Source organism: Lithobates pipiens, unplaced genomic scaffold, assembly GCF_037356315.1.
Source record: "Lithobates pipiens isolate NorthernLeopardFrog02 unplaced genomic scaffold, aLitPip1_a1.2 Scaffold_62, whole genome shotgun sequence".
Classification (NCBI taxonomy): domain Eukaryota; kingdom Metazoa; phylum Chordata; class Amphibia; order Anura; family Ranidae; genus Lithobates; species Lithobates pipiens.
Window position 1 is genome coordinate 100,252 of NW_027507884.1, and position 16,509 is coordinate 116,760.

Here is a 16,509-nt window from a genome sequence, read left to right on the forward strand (position 1 = left end):
TGAGGTCAGGCCAGTCAAGTTCCTCCACCCCAAACTCGCTCATCCGTGTCTTTATGGACCTTGCTTTGTGCACTGGTGCGCAGTCATGTTGGAACAGGAAGGGGCCATGCCCAAACTGTTCCCACAAAGTTGGGAGCATTAAATTGTCCAAAATATCTTGGTATGCTGACGCCTTAAGTTTTCACTGAAACTAAGGGGCCAAGCCCAACCCCTGAAAAATAACCCCACACTATAATCCCCCCTCCACCAAATGATTTGGACCAGTGCACAAAGCAAGGTTCAAAAGACATGGATGAGCGAGTTTGGGGTGGAGGAACTTGACTGACCTGCAGAGAGTCCTGACCTCAACCCTTCAGAACACCTTTGAGATGAATTACACAGGCGGCTGCAAGCCAGGCCTTCTCGTCCACCATCAGTGCCTTTACAAATGCGCTTTTGGAAGAATGGTCAAAAGTTCTCATAGACACACTCCTAATCCCTGTGGACAGCCTTTGCAGAAGAGCTGAAGCTGTTGTAGTTGCAAAGGTTGGGCCAACTCAATATTGAACCCTACGGACTAAGACTGGGATGCCATTAAAGTCCATGTGCATGTAAAAGCAGACGTCCCAATACTTTTTGGTAATATAATGTATAATTGAATAGCCCAGTGGTCATCAACCCTGTCCTCAGGGCCCACTAACAGGCCAGGTTTGCAAGATAACTGAAATACATCACAGGTGATATTTGCTGCAGTATTCTAGTCTGCATCTCCCCAAGGTAATACATAAAACCTGGCCTGCTAGTGGACCATGAGGACAGGGTTAATGACCACTGGAATAGTCCATTAAAAGATAAAATAAAAGAAACATTTCTGCAATGTTCACCTTACAATAAAGGTCCCCATTTGAATGGGCAGCACCATTCAACCCACATCCCCCAAGCCTAGATAATCCCGGACCAGTCCCCAACCTGTGACTGAACAGTGAAAGGAGAAGCAGCACAGTGATGAGCTCATCTCTCTGTCACTCTGCTCTCTTCCTATTAGCATCCTTCTTGTCAGCACATGAACTGATTGGCTCTCACACTCCAGGCCCTGCACATGGCCTGTACCAGTCACATTCAGGAACTGTATATACACTACTTCTATTTATAAAATATACATATTTGATAACATATTAATGATTACAGAGCTGTAAATATTTGTGTCTGTTATATCTGCCTAGAAATCAGCTTTAATGATAAAGCTGCTAAACCATCATGGCTTCTTCTTTCCTATATTTCCCTATTATTGACAACATACAATTGGTGCTTTATAGTCATAGAGATTAGAGTTGGTGCTCTTCCACTCTCTCCTCAGCATCTTCACCATTCTTGGTCTTGGAATCCCTGACAAACTTCATGTGACAGTAGACAATAAAGGCCCCTATAAGTATTATGATTCCAGACGCCAACAATCGAAGTATGTTCTGTAATGTGTAATCTGTGGTCTTTTCGCCTTAAAAAATAAAAAAGGAACATATGAAATAACTATAACCATGAAAGTATAACTAAATGCAAAACATTTTTTTTTACGTTTTGTATAGAGTAGAGAGGGATTAGAGCCCTTGTCAGGTTTTTATCAATGTCTGTGCCCCTATTCGGCGGATTAGCCTTTTCTATTTGTCCTGTTTACTGTTATCACTTAGAATGAAAGAAAATCCCAAATTATGGGTTGTTCCCAGAACAAGAATAGGGAGGAAAATCTTCCAAAGGGACACTAGTTCTGGTGGCAACCAGGAATTCCCTCACCTTAAGTGGATGATCTCTCTGAACGTCAATATAAAGTGGATTATCTCTCCTAACACTAATACAAAGTGGAAAATTCCTCTGAACTTTAATGAAAGGGAACAATTCCTCTGAACTCTAATACAAAATGGATGATTCCTCTGAACATTAATTGTAAAGCAAATGAACGTTATGAACTCTAATGTACAGTAGACAATACCTCTGAATTCAAATTTAAAGAGGATGATCACTCTGAATTTTAATATAAAGTGGACCATTCCACTGACATCTAATATAAAGTGGACCATTCCACTGACATCTAATATAAAGTGGACCATTCCACTGACATCTAATATAAAGTGGACCATTCCACTGACATCTAATGTAAAGTGGACAATTCTTCTGAATGCTAGTGTAAAGGAGAGTAGTCATATTGAATGATAATGGAAAAGTAGAAATGGTAATGGAAAGATGGACTGCTTAAGGCACATTTGATAGAAAGCAGAGAAGTTAGACAGTATGCAAGGCATCATAAACCTTTACTAGCTCAGGGTCTACAAAAAATACTTTTAATGAGGCCCTGTCTTAAATGGTAAAGTCATAAATAGTCTGAAAAGTAGTTTGAGGAGTGCACATTTGTCAGACTGTAGACTATGCTGATCTAATGCTGAACGTTCATACGTACCTCTCAAATTCTTAATTTTCATTCATATTCCATACCTTATGTTATTATATTTGTAGAATCTAGAAATAGTGTGCTTTTTCTGATGAGCCACTGCCTGTGTTTTGATGCACTCATAAAAATTGCATCAAAAATCGAATAACATACAAAAGTGACAATCCCCTTAATTGCCCATAGGCTCAGCATCAGTGGTAGTAAACAATTGTGCTATAAATATGTAATTTAAACATTGTGCTCCAAAACACATATGATTAAAAGTGTGATCCAACAGTTGATACAGTCTCTTTGCATAAACTTGATCTGTAGTGGAACTACTTCCCCACATGCGAGAAGATAAAAGAGTGTCCTTGTGCAAAAATAAATAAATGAAAAGTGCTTGTGCATCACCACTGTACTCCACAACAAAAGGATGGCGGCTTACCAGATATATAGATCCCACCAAGGGATCCTATGTGCACGAACAAAATCACAACCAAGGGTTGATTGCCGACCAGCCTTAGGGGATTAAAGGGGTTGTAAAGGTTTGTTTTTTATTTTCTAAATAGGCTCCTTTAAGCTAGTGCATTGTTGATTCACTTACCTTTTCCTTCGATTTCCCTTCTAAATGTTTTCTTTGTTTTCTTTGTCTAAATTTCTCACTTCCTGTTCCTCCTCAGTAAGCTGTTCAGTAAGCTGTTCTGGCTGACTAAACATCGCTCGGATGATGGTGTGAAGTTTACTGAGGAGAAACAGGAAATGAGAAATTCAGACAAAGAAAAAAAACATTTAGAAGGGAAATCGAAGGAAAAGGTAAGTGAACTAACAATGCACTAACTTAAAGGAACCTATTTAGAAAATAAAAAACAAACCTTTACAACCCCTTTAAGGTATATTAAGCCTCCATTCCCAGTCGATGCCTCCTGAGAGGAAACGCGTTGGTTAGGAGCTAGTAGCGTGACATCAACACGCACGGACCATTCTGCAGGCGTGCATAATCGATACTTGTCTGCCTAATACAAGCAACTGTGTCTTGAGGGACGTGAGCCTGGATATACACTGTCATGCACTGTCACTGTACTAATGACATTGGCTGGGAAGAGGTTAACATTAGGGGTGATCAAAGGGTTAAATGTGTGCCTAGCCAGTATTTTCTTACTGTGCTTGTACTAGAGGAAGGCATGGATCCATGTCCCTGCTTTGCAGGAACACAGGATCCATTCCTTCTGTACTGACAGAATTAAAATCTGTCTTGTTATATAGGCAGATCACCATTCTCCCTCTGTACCGAAGGACCAGTGGGTGCTGGTGGTGTGCATGCGCGCCCCAGACCCGGAAGTGTTGGACCACTTACTAGGTACATGATCCGGCACAGCTGTACCACTTTGCCACCGTATATATAAGTTATATAATCAGCAAGTGGTTATAGCAGCAGATGCGTAACTAGAACCTTCAAGGCTCTAGTGCAAGAAACAATGAAGGGGCCCTTTCCATCTGTCCCGAGGCCCTTTCGTCTGAGCCCAGGGCCCTTCCCTCCGGGTTCAGGGGCCCTTTCCATTGATCCCAGGGGCCCATTACTCCTGGGGCAGAGAGAGCCCTTTATAGTCCCCCGTTCACACGGCTGTGACTTATCATGCAACACATAGGGGTTAATTTACTAAAACCCCATAAAATCAGATGACAAGTCAAAACACATTCATTTCAATGGGTGCCAAAAGTTTTCTGCACTACTTTTATGCGACCTGAGTGCCATAGATTTCAAAATTAAATCACAAAAGTTGCAAGCAGATCACAAGCAAGTTGCAAGAAAAGGGCAAGCAAGTCACAGACAAGTCACACAACTTTGGGGTCACAGCAGTGTGAACCAGTCTTCCGTCACACACCTTTCACATGTCCTGCAGCGGGCTCCCTTCCTGCCGTCTTGGGACCCCTCCCAGATGCGACCTTTGTAACTCCATCATATGTCTGTTATGTGTTCCCATTAAAGTGGTTGTAAACCCTTACAACCAACTTTGACCTACAGGTAAGCCTAGATTAAGGCTTACCTGTAGGTCCAAGAAATATCTCCCAAACCTACACAGTTTAGGAGATATTTTCCGAAAGACAGGCACTGATGTCTACGGCGCATGCACCGTAGACAGTGGCGCGCAGGTGCACTGAGCGTGCCGCGGTCAACGGCGAAATGCCGCGAGTGGCGGCTCGCATGTGCATGCGCGGGAGTGACGTCATCGCGGCGAGACCCACCGAGAAGATGGATGCGCCGGACTACAGGGGACAGCGGTGACTTCGCTGGCTCCTGTGTCAGGTAAGTGACACATAATGGACTACTATGCGATGCATAGTAGTCCATTATGCTTTACCTTTGCAGGGAATGAAAGAGGAAGTAGACCCATCAGGGTTTACTTCCTCTTTAACACAGTATACCTAATATAATAATAATAATATTAATGTCTTATTCACATTCACATGCAAACACTAACCAATCAGACTCACTCTGATCCATACTGGTGTAGCACCCCCTAGTGTTGCTAGAGAGCTAATGTTAGGGTTTTTTGTTAGTGTAGGTAAATTCAGGTTTGGCTGGCAGCCATGCCTGCGTGTTTTTCTGGGTCAGAGTTTGAGTGACTCAGGTAGGGCTGGATGACTCAGAAGCAGCATCTCTGGTGATTTTCTTGCTGGAAACTTGGAGAAGAGTCCCAGTACCAGTCCCCGACAGATGGGTTGGCAGGTGGCAGGCCCCCTGAAATACTCAGGATCAGCCCAGCGGAGGAGAAAGACAATGTTAATCATTTTACACTTTTAATTTAAAACAAGGCACTGGATGTACATACCCATGTAGGGTAACTTTCTTCATAACTGTGAAACAATTTACCTCTTATGTGGACAAAGACATCCTCACTCTTCTTAGAAATGTTGGCTGCAGATCTCACTTCACAGGAATAATTCCCAGAATCCTCCAGCTGAGCAGAGCGAATACCATAATGATCAGATGAACTGAAGTCCTGAACATTCCGTCCATCTCTGGAGAAAGCAAACTGAAGTTCTGTCCTCTGTCTGAGTGGACTGAGACTTGTGTTACATGTCAGGGTCACGTTGTCACCTTTTAGGACTTCAAAATTGCTTACATTTAGCACCGGGGTGACAAACAGCTCTAAAAATGAGTAACAAAAAACATTCTGTGAAATTTTGATGAAATGTATCAGTCTCGGATTAATATCAATACATATTTTCTAAACTGTCCCAAAAATTTGACAAAGACAAATTTAGTTTTGGAGTCAATTAGGGGGTTGATTATCAAAGATTTTTCAATACAAGTTGAAGTTGCTGCTCATCCCTATAAATTAGTATAGTGTAAAGCACGGGTCTCCAAACTTTCTAAACAAAGGGCCAGTTTACTGTTGCTCATAATTTCGGGAGGGCCAGACTGTGGCTAGTGGGAGTAGAAAATGGCTCAGCATCAGTGGTAGTAAACAAATCCTCAAGCTTCGTGGCCCACTGAGCCACTTCAGGGCCCAAACTGCATCAAGGGGGTGAGGGGTGCTACATCCAAAGAAGTTTATCCATCTGTTTTTTTTTTTGGGGGGACTATTACAGCCCAGACTGGGCATCATTACTACGTAAATTTGAAGTTAATTTATGGCTCATTCATTTATTATTAAGCACTGAGTCCTCTGATTTGGGTTTAAGAAATACAACTCATTCCTTTGGTTGGTCCCTCGGGTTGACTCACCGTTTATCTCGACCAATATCTCCTGACTCCTCTTCTTTACACTGCAGGTTGCAGTTGTCACTTCTAGAAACAAAAGGGAGAAAATTCCATACGCACACTAGAGAGAAAGTCCCGGAGCAGAGAAAAGATGAGCGCAGGAACGGCATGACAAATTAAGACAGCACAGTCATGCTTGGCAAAAGAAAAATGTATACCCTTTAAGAAAAGGGGAGGGGCCAGGAGCAGGGAGGCGCTCAGTGTGCAGTAAGGAGAAGAGGAAGGGGGTGACATAATTCGTGAGTAGAAGATTCACACGCTCACCGCTCTCTGTCCCCTCTCTGCCTACCGGCGATGGATGAAGTCATGGCACAGCTGCGAGCGACGGCAGCCACTCAAGGTACTGACTGACTGTAGGCACAGATAGCTGCCATAATTAATGAAAGGAGAGTGGTGCCAAATGGGGGGGACCTGCGACTCCACATGCTTGGCAGTCATGGCCGCCGGAGCGCTTCAACCCTGACACTTCCCCTGGTGGTCAGAGGCAGCTGCAACAGAGGATCGTGAAAGACTCTCCACCCCCAGTGCCCAGCAGACCCAGGGACCCAGGAACGGCTACATGAGAAGGACCCAGCACATCACAGGGCTCTGCCCCCTCCTGCCCATCACAGATGTCCAGAACATGCAGCCAGGGCTGCGGAAGAAGGCCAGAGCAGCAAGTCGACCCAACGAGGGAGAGCCATGCCTCGGGATGTTGGCCAGGCTGCCAGCAGTCCCACGTTGACCAGAAGTAGAACCGTGAACTGAAAAGTAGTAAGCCCCAGGATTGACCAGATTCGAGCAGCGTGAGATCTTATACCAAGACATCAGCAAGGTATCTATATGGGATATCTAGGAAGGAACACCGTTTTCCTTGGTGGGGTGAGTGGCCAAAAGTGTAACCTCAGTTTATTTGCTTTCTCCCCTGTCCAGTGCCACATTTGGCACCTTTCAGTGGGGAGAGGGGAATAGGAACCTGTTGCATCCCTCGGAAGTTCGGCCCCCCTCCTCCTTTCTCGGCCGCTGGCACAATTAGAAAGCGCAGCACACATGCGCAGTAGGGAACCGGCTGTGAATCCGAAAGGAGATGGCAGCGGCGGCGGCAGCACCCAACAGCCGATCCAAAAATCAGCCTGGGTGCTGACATCGCAGGCTCCCTGGGCAGGTAAGAGTCCATATATTAAAAGTCAACAGCTACAGTATTTGTAGTTGCTGACTTTTAATTTTTTTTCCCAGGCGGGACTCCTCTTTAATCCCATAAAAACATTTCCACTGCATTTGTGAAGAAGGCTTCAGGGCGCCCAAGAAAGTCCAGCAAGTGCCAGGGCTGTCCCCTACAGTTGATTCAGCTGTGGGATTGAGGCACCACCAGTGCAGAGCTTACTCTGGAATGGCAGCAAGCAGGTGTGAGTGCATCTGCATGCACAGTGAGGAGAAGACTATTGGAGGATGGCCTGGGTGTCAAGAAGGGCAGCAAAAAAGCAACTTCTCTCCAAGAAAAACAGCAGGGACAGACTGATATTCTGCAAAAGGTACAGGAATTGGACTGCTGAGGACTGAGGTAAAGTCATTTTCTCTGATGAATCCCCATTCCCATTGTTTGGGGCATCCAGAAAAAAACTTGTCCGAAGAAGAAAAGGTGAGCGCTACCATCAGTTCTATGTCATGCCAACAGTAAAGCATCCTGAGACCATTCATGTGTGGGGTTGCTTCTCAGCCAAGGAGTGGGCTCACTCACAGTTTACCTAGGAACACAGCCTAGAGAATGGTGCAAGAGGATCCAAAATGTAAGTGATCAATAATTATATCTCCCTGACCAACCACTAGGGAATTCATTGCTAGTGGTGTTTAGGCAGGTGCAGTCTATTTTCTCCACTGCAGGAGAGTGCAACAGCAAGGCAGCTTGAGGAGGATGTCAAGGCAAACTGGGTTTCTTTAAGATTCCCTATAGCAGTGTACTGGTTGCCTACACTGGATCTAGGTCACCCTGGTGGCCATCTTGGGTCATGTAGAGTCTTTTAAAGTCCCTGCCCCCCCCCCAGGTTTTGGTGTACATTTGTGAAGTGCCCAGTTGCAAGAGTCCAGGGCTTACTACGCATACACCAATGGTGTGTTACCGCAAGATGAAATCCGTGCCAAATGAGCATGCACCAAAGATCCCTCAGGGCGGGTGTACTTTGGATTTGTACCTTAACCATTCTACTTCTTTGCCCTTTTTGTACTCAGCTGCCAGATTGGAATGACCCCGGCTTGGATCTCGACCATTCTTTTTCGGATTAACCCTTTTATGCTTCGTTGCCCAACTGGACTTGATCTCGGCTCAGATCTCGAACTAAGGCTTGCTCGGTGCTCTGCACCCCTAGCACCCCTGCCACTCGGTGTCCACCAGGTCTCTGTCGCCATCTTCAGAGGGTTTAAGGACTCATGGTGCAAGGGAGGTCTCCCCACTACTTTGGTTCTCACATCAGGAACGTGACCCTCGTGACACCAGTGAATGGAAGCTCGGGAGAAGCTTCTACTGGTGGACATTGCAGGAAGTTCTGGTGGCTCGGTGTGGTTACTGTGCTGAATTGAAGCTGCTCTACTGTCTGAATAGTACAGAGCTCCAATCTCATTTAAAGTTCCTTTTTCTTTATTGACTGAGTAGAAATTTGGAGTCTGCACTTTTTGCTCTTTGTGTAGCCTTTGCCCTAATCCCTCTGTCTCTGAGTTGATTTGGTCATATAATAAACTCTGTTGAACTGTCCTAAAATGACTGGCTCTCACTTTCTTCCACCCTACAAGTCAATGATTCAACCCTGAAGTTAAAAAGTCAGCCCCCTGAGCCACTTGGAGGTCTTGAACTGCCCCCAGGGGTTGAGGGGGTGCTACATACCAAGAGGTTTGTCCACTTGTTTTTAGGGACTATTACAGTTGAAACTGGGCATCGAAGAATGTTTGATTTCCCATGAATTCATTGTTACTGTAAATTCTGATCCTCACAAATAGGGATGAGCTTCGTGTTCGAGTCGAACATACGTTCGACTCGAACATTGGCTGTTCGTCCGTTCGGCGAAGTCCGAACATTTTGGTCCGTTCGCGCCAAATTCGAGTGGCGCTCACGGCCCACAATGCACTGCGATGGCGCAGTGCATTGCTGGCCAAGCATGCACTGTGACCCCGCATGCTTGGCCAATCGCAGCGCCAGCAGCGAGGAGAGCCATGATTGGCCACAGGCAGGATGCCTGTGGCCAATCATAGCTCAGGCTGTGTAGTGCACGCCCCACACTATATAAGGCCGCCAGCGTGGCGGCCTTGTGTATTGTGTTGGCATCTGAAGCAGTGGGTGTTCTGTGTACCTTCAACACAGTACACACCGATCGTTGTCGGCCTATTTTCGATCTTGCTGTTGTGTAGTGGTTATTGTCTGCGTGCCCTGACCGCAGTATACACCGCTATATTCACCTCACCTATATAGCTAGTGATCTATCTTTTATAATAGAGCTTGCAGTCAGTAGTGTTAGGAGTGCGTGCTGTCTGCATGCTCTGTACCCAGTACATACCGCTATATCCACCTACATAGCTGTTATCTATTTGAGCCCACTTGCCATCTGCAGGAGTTATTGGAAGTTGTGTGTGCCTCCAGCACAGCACAGTATACATCTGTATATACCCCTTTATCTCTGGTGTTCTATAATAAAGGCATCTGCAGGAGTTAGTGGGTGTTGTGTGCCTCTAGCACAATATACACTACCCAACTGCTTTTTTACCCAACTCCCTTCAGGCCATTACCATGTCTGGAAGGCCAGCAAGGAGAGGCAGACAGGCGCGAGCCGATAAAAGAGGGCAAGCAGGCTCTGTGTCTAGAGACAACAGTGCTGGTCATGGACGCGGTGCATTGTCATCAACACGTGGCCATGGGACACGCTTGTACTTCTTTTCGGCAGCTGGACATGTTGAACCGCAACATGCCAACGACTTGGTAGAGTGGATGACCAAGCCCTCTTCATCCTCCTCATCCTCTCTCACCCAGTCTCAGGGTACTAGCAAAGCAGCTGCCAACGCATCGTCTTCCCTCCTCTCAATGTCATCATCAGTGACTCCTTCCCTAGACCCACCACGTCCTCCTGAGGAGTCTCCTGAACTCTTTGAGCACAGTGTTGGGTACATGCTCCAGGAGGATGCCCAGTGTTTTGTGGGCTCTGATGATGACACTCAGCTAGAGGAAGGCAGTAGCATGAGCGCAGAGAGAGGGGATGCTCAAGAAGGACAGCAATCTGGCAGTCATGTTCCACAAGCTGCAGCATACTGCCAGGTTTGCTACAGCGATGAAGAGGGAGGAGATGATGAGGGCACTGACTCCACGTGGGTGCCTGGAAGGAGAGAGGAGGAGGAGGAGGAGGAGGCACATGTCCAACGAGGCAGGATGCCCTCCAGGGGCCAGCTTAGGGGCAGCACACCGACTGAATCACACCGCAGAGCTCCGCCTGTGCAGAGCGCTGCCTCTGCGCGTTATTCTAAAAGTTCTTTGGTGTGGGCCTTTTTTGAGACGAGTGCATCAGATCGCACCGCTGCTATTTGCAACATATGTCTCAAGCGTATCTCACGTGGCCAAAACATCAGCCGCTTGGGCACCACATGCTTGACCAGACATATGTTGACCTGCCATGCAGCTCGTTGGCAAGCGTACCTCAAAGACCCACACCAAAGAACAAAGCGGACCTCTCCTTGCTCCTCATCAGCTGGCATCTCCAACCCCACTAGACCTTCAGTCCTCTCTGAAACCTGCTCTGAGAGGAATGAAGGTGTAGAATTAGGTGTGTCACAGCCAAGTGCTTCTGGGAACTCTGCTAGCGGTACACCCACGTCCGATTATAGCAGGCAAATGTCCCTGCCCCAGCTGCTGGACCGGCGAAAGAAGTTCACTCCCAGCCATCCACATGCCCAGCGGTTGAATGCTAGCTTGGCTAAATTGCTAGCACTTCAACTGCTGCCTTTTCAGTTGGTAGACTCGGCCCCCTTCCGTGAGTTTGTACAATGTGGGGTTCTTCTGTGGCAGGTCCCCAAACGCCACTTTTTCTCATGGAAGGCGATTCCGGCTCTCTACCGGCATGTGGAAGGCAATGTCCTTGCCTCGCTGGACAGGGCGGTCAGCGGTAAGGTGCATATTACCGCTGACTCATGGTCCAGCAGGCATGGACAGGGACGTTACCTGTCTTTCACGGCCCATTGGGTCACTCTTCTGGCAGCTGGGAAGGATGCAGGACAAGGTGCAGTAGTGTTGGAGGTCTCCAAAATGCTACTATTGGTTGTGACACACCTCTCTCCTCCACCCCCTCCTCTTCTTCTTCCTCCATGGCCTCTTCCAGTGCTCTGTCCTCAGAACCAGTGGTGCTTCGTAGGCGTTCAAGGGGCTACGCAAGTACGCAGGCAAAACGATGCCATGCCGTGCTTGCGCTGGTTTGTTTGGGGGACAGGAGCCACACTGGGGCGGATGTTTTGTCAGCTCTGCAGGGGCAGGCCGAGAGGTGGTTGACGCCATGCCAGCTTAAGCCAGGAATGGTGGTTTGTGACAATGGCACCAACCTCCTCTCCGCCCTCCGACAGGGACAACTGACCCATGTGCCCTGTGTAGCTCACGTCCTTAACCTGGTGGTGCAGCGGTTCTTGGGCAGGTACCCCGGCTTACAGGATGTCCTGAAGCAGGCCAGGAAAGTCTGTATGCATTTCCGCCGATCATTTAATGCCTGTGCTCGGCTGGCTGAGCTCCAAAAGGAGTTGAACCTGCCCAAGAACCGCCTTATATGTGACATGCCCACCAGATGGAACTCAACGTTGGCCATGCTGCAGCGGCTGCACACGCGGCAGAGGGCCATCAATGAGTACCTGTGCGACTACGGCACCAGGACAGGGTCAGGTGAGCTCGGTTTTTTCTCACCACGCCAGTGGGGCATGATCAGGGATGCATGCACTGTCCTGTCACTGTTTGAGGAGGCCACAAGGATGGTGAGCAGTGACAGTGCATGCATCAGTCACACTGTACCTCTTGTCCACCTCTTGGAGCATACGCTGCGTGGAATAATGGACAGGGCACTTGAGGCAGAACAGAGGCAGGAAGAGGAGGACTTCCTTGCCTCTCAAGGCCCCCTTTATCCAGACAGTGTTCCTGCTGTGCCACCCATCACACAGGAAGAGGATGAGGAGGAGGAAGAGGAGGAGGAGGATGATTGTGTCAGCATGGAGGTGGAGGCTGGCACTCAGCATCAGCAGCAGCAGCAGCAGTCTTGTAGGGATGATTTACAGTCCCAAGAAACACGTGGACTTGTACGTGGCTGGGAGGAGGTAGCTGCGGATCATGTTGTCCTTAGTGACCCAGAGGACTCCGGACCGAATGCCTCAGCTAACCTACGCTGCATGGCCTCCCTGATCCTGCAAAGCCTGCGGAAGGATCCTCCTATTCTTCGGATCAAGGAGAGGGACCATTACTGGCTGGCCACTCTCCTTGATCCACGGTACAAGGGTAAGGTTGCCGACCTTATCTTGCCATCACAGAGGGAGCAGAGGATGAGACATCTCCGGGAGGCCTTGCAGAAAGGTCTGTGCAACGCGTTCCCAGAGACTGGGAGGTTACAAACTCCTGGTCCTGGACAACGTGTTGCTGAGGCATCAGTCAGAAGGAGCGGTGGAGAAGGTGGCCGTCTGACTGATGCTTTCAGACAATTTTTTAGTCCGCAGCCCCAAGGTATGATCGGTTACAGCACCCATCGCCAGCGTCTGATTTACATGGTGCAGGAATACCTAGAGGCAAGGTCAGACTTGGATACCTTTCCCACCGAAAATCCTCTGACTTACTGGGTCTTGAGGATGGATCACTGGCCAGAGCTTGCACAGTATGCAATTGAGCTACTGGCCTGTCCTGCATCCAGCGTTCTTTCGGAATAATCATTCACAGCAGGGTGCTCCAGCGCCCACCAAGAGTCACTTTGAGGGCTTACAATGTTGTGGCAAAACCAACACCTTGTTCCGCTATTTCTGCAGAGCATATAGGGCAGGCCCCTACTTTCAAACATCCAATTTACAAACATCTCCTACTTGCAAACGGAAGGAGACAACAGCAAGTGAGATGAAAAAAGATGGACGACAAAACAAATTATACAGGGGTGATAACCCTTCCCTATGTTTTCCAAAAAGCTTAAAAATAGTTTTTTTGACTGGAGCTACACTTTAAAAATGTACCAGTTGAAAATTACAAACAGATTCAACTTAACACAACAAACCTACACAGTCCCTGTCTTGTTTGCACCGCCTGTATACTGCTGTTCTGAGTATATAGGGCCTGGGGGCCACACGCATTTCCTTTTTTTAATATGGGTACGGGGTTCCCCTTAATATGCGTACAAGACCTAAAGGGGCTGGTAATGGGCAGGAAGGGCTACCCATGCCATTTTTCTCAATGATTTTCAACCATATTGCAGGAACCAGATATAACATTAAAACCGCAAGCAGTTTTAAATGGTGTTATTTCTGTTTAATGTCATTTTGTGCAAGGACTGTTCTAAACACGGGAAACACGTGGCACTTCACAGGCATACTACAGACACCCCCCAGGCACCATATTTAAAGGAATATTTCACTTTTTTTTCACTTTAATCGTCATTAAAATCAGTGCTCCCGCCAAAACGGCCATTTTTAAAAACATTTTAGGCATTGACCCATGTCCCCTGGGGCAGGAGCCAGGTCCCCAAACCCTTTTTAGGACAGTATCTTGCATATTAGCCGTTAAAATTAGCACTTTTCATTTCGAACGTTCGAGTCCCATAGACTTCAATGGGGTTCTAAAGTTCGTTCGAATTTGGGGTCCGTTCGAAAGTTCTGGTGCGAACCGAACCCGGGGGGTGTTCGGCTCATCCCTACTCACAAATCTGAGTCTTCTGATTTGGGTTTATAAAATGTTACTCATTCTTTTGGTCGGTCCTGTAATTGACTCACCATTTATCTTCACCAATATCTCCTGACTCCTCTTCCTTACACTGTTGGTTGTAGTTGTCACTTCACAGGAATAATTCCCAGAGTCCTTCACCTGAGCGGACTGAACTCCATATTGATTAGTTGAAGAGAATCCTTGGACATACCACCCATCTTTTTGAAAAGGAAATTTCAGTTGTGTCCTCGGTCTGAGAGGGCTGAGACTAGTGTCACATGTCAGGGTCATCTCATCACCTTCTACCACTGGATACGGGGTCACTTTTATCTCTGGAATTTCAAATAGATCTAAAAAATAATCACATAGACAAACAGTTATAGTAATGTATCTTCTGTATTGTTGTGAGTGTGGTATGGAATCTTAATAATACATATGGGAAATTTAAATTAAGATCTCAGTGTTTTGCTCAGTGCTTCCAACCTTTTGGTAAAATTGTGAACAGACAATCAGTAACCGGGGATGAGCTTTATGTTCGACTTGAACATTGGCTGTTCGCCAAACAGCACACAATTTTGGGTGTCTATAGTATGCCTGTAAAGGGGCGCTTGTTTCCCGCGTTTTGAACAGTCTGACAGCAAAATGACATTTCTAAAGGAAAAAAAGTAATTTAAAACTACTCGCAGCTACGATGAATTTTCTTTCCGCAATACACATAAAAGTTCATTGATAAAAACAGCGTGGGGATTTCCCCACAGGGGAATCCCAAGCCAAAATTAGAAAAACAAATGCATGGGGGTCCCCCTAAATTCCATACCAGGCCCTTCAGGTCTGGTATGGATATTAAGGGGAACCCCACGCCAATTTTTTTTTTTTTAAATGGCGTGGGGTCCTCCTCAAAATTGGATTTAAGGGGTATCCCGCACCAAAATGTTTAAAAAAAATGGTGTGGGGCCCCCCAAAAATCCATACCAAACCCTTATCCAAGCACGCAACCTGGCAGGCTGCAGGAAAAGAGGGGGACAAGAGAGCGCCCGCCCTCCTGATCTGTACCAGGCCACATGCCCTCAACATTGGGAGGGTGCTTTGAGGTAGCCGCCCCAACCGGAGGGACCCAGGCAGCCGCCAGACTGGCGGAAACCCTGTCCTCTTTCTCAAACCTGGTAACCAGATTCTTGATCCCTGCCAAAAACCGCAGCAGACTTTTTCCGCCACCCCTGCAGTACCGTGCCCTGTGCCCTTAGCCATTCCCCCCCCGTCTTGCCCACTACCCCCATTTGTGACTGCTCACCACCCCCACAGCCCGCTTCAGTACTGCCACAGTCTAGCCCTATTGAAGGAAAAGAAGAAATGGACTTACTGGGCTGCACAGGGGTAAACCCACCAGCCGATCGTCCCATCTCCCTTGCTGTTGGTTGGCTCAGGGGAACCTCCTCCTCCGACCCCATCAGCTCACCCTCCGACCTCTGCCCGGACATCTCTTCTCCTCCTTCCGACAGCCCTCCAGGAGACATGGCCCTGGATGCCAAGGGACCAGCAGCCATCCGTTCTCGCCTCCACGCTGCATACCCGCCTGCTGATTTGTGCATGGATTTCTTAGGGCCGGTGCATCCCACCTCAGCCCCACTTAGTTGTTCTTGTCCTGGCATTCCGCTCCCTCTCACTGCCGGTCGTCTATCCGGTACTACAGCTGAGGGGATGGCATGCCCAGCAGCCGCAACTTCTAATCTCCCCGCTGAGGCCCCCGTCCGCTCTGACGTCACACTGGGGGTGGGGCCTGCGCTCGCTTGATCCCGCCGCCTCCCGGGCTGCTTGCTGCTCTCAACCCGCCTGACCAACCCTCTACATGTCCCTCTTGTGGCGGGGAGTTGCTGGCCTGTCTCCCCTTTGCTGCCTGGGTCGCTCGTTTAGCGGATGGGCCCGAAGGAGCCCCCAGTGGGCTGCTTTCATGTCGGCAGGGTCGGCGAGAAGTGCTTCCGGAGGCCGGGACCTCCGAGCTCATACCGACTCCCTCCCCCCGGTCTCTACTGGCCACGTCAGCACTGGCACAAGCATCTGCTCCAGCCATCCCAGGCCCCGCGACGCCGCTTCCTCACTCAGCCGTGCTAACAGGCGCTCCATTTCTGCCATGCTCCCTGCAACTTTCCCTGATGCTCTGGGGAGGGGTCTGTCCCTTATATTAACAACAACCCCCCTCCCCCCTAGACACTGCCAATCCTGATCCCCTCTCATCCAGCCCCTGTTCCCACAGTCATAGGCTTCCCTCTGCCTATGGCATTCTGTCTTTTTGCTCCGGGCAGTTGCGGAAAGGGGCGTAATCTACGCCCCTTTCCGCAGACAGCTATCCCGGAAGTGGGTGCAGTTACCTGGATTATCCAGGTAACTGCACCCCCCTCCCCCCTGAAAGGTGCCAATTGTGGCGCCGGAGGGGGGGGGGGATTCCGATGAGCGGAGGTCCATTTT

General features: G+C 48.2%; 1 protein-coding gene across 1 annotated transcript; it reads right to left on the bottom strand.

Moving 5' to 3' along the window:
- Positions 1 to 590: 590 nt before the first annotated feature.
- LOC143958856 (Fc receptor-like protein 2) lies at positions 591 to 15,994 on the bottom strand. The gene is made up of 4 exons (XM_077467837.1): positions 15,407 to 15,994; positions 14,115 to 14,396; positions 5,274 to 5,552; positions 591 to 1,474 (listed from the first exon to the last, which is right to left on the bottom strand). The coding sequence occupies exons 1-4, from the start codon at positions 15,693 to 15,695 to the stop codon at positions 1,305 to 1,307; spliced, it is 1,020 nt and encodes a 339-aa protein (XP_077323963.1). The 5' UTR covers positions 15,696 to 15,994; the 3' UTR covers positions 591 to 1,304.
- Positions 15,995 to 16,509: the final 515 nt, after the last annotated feature.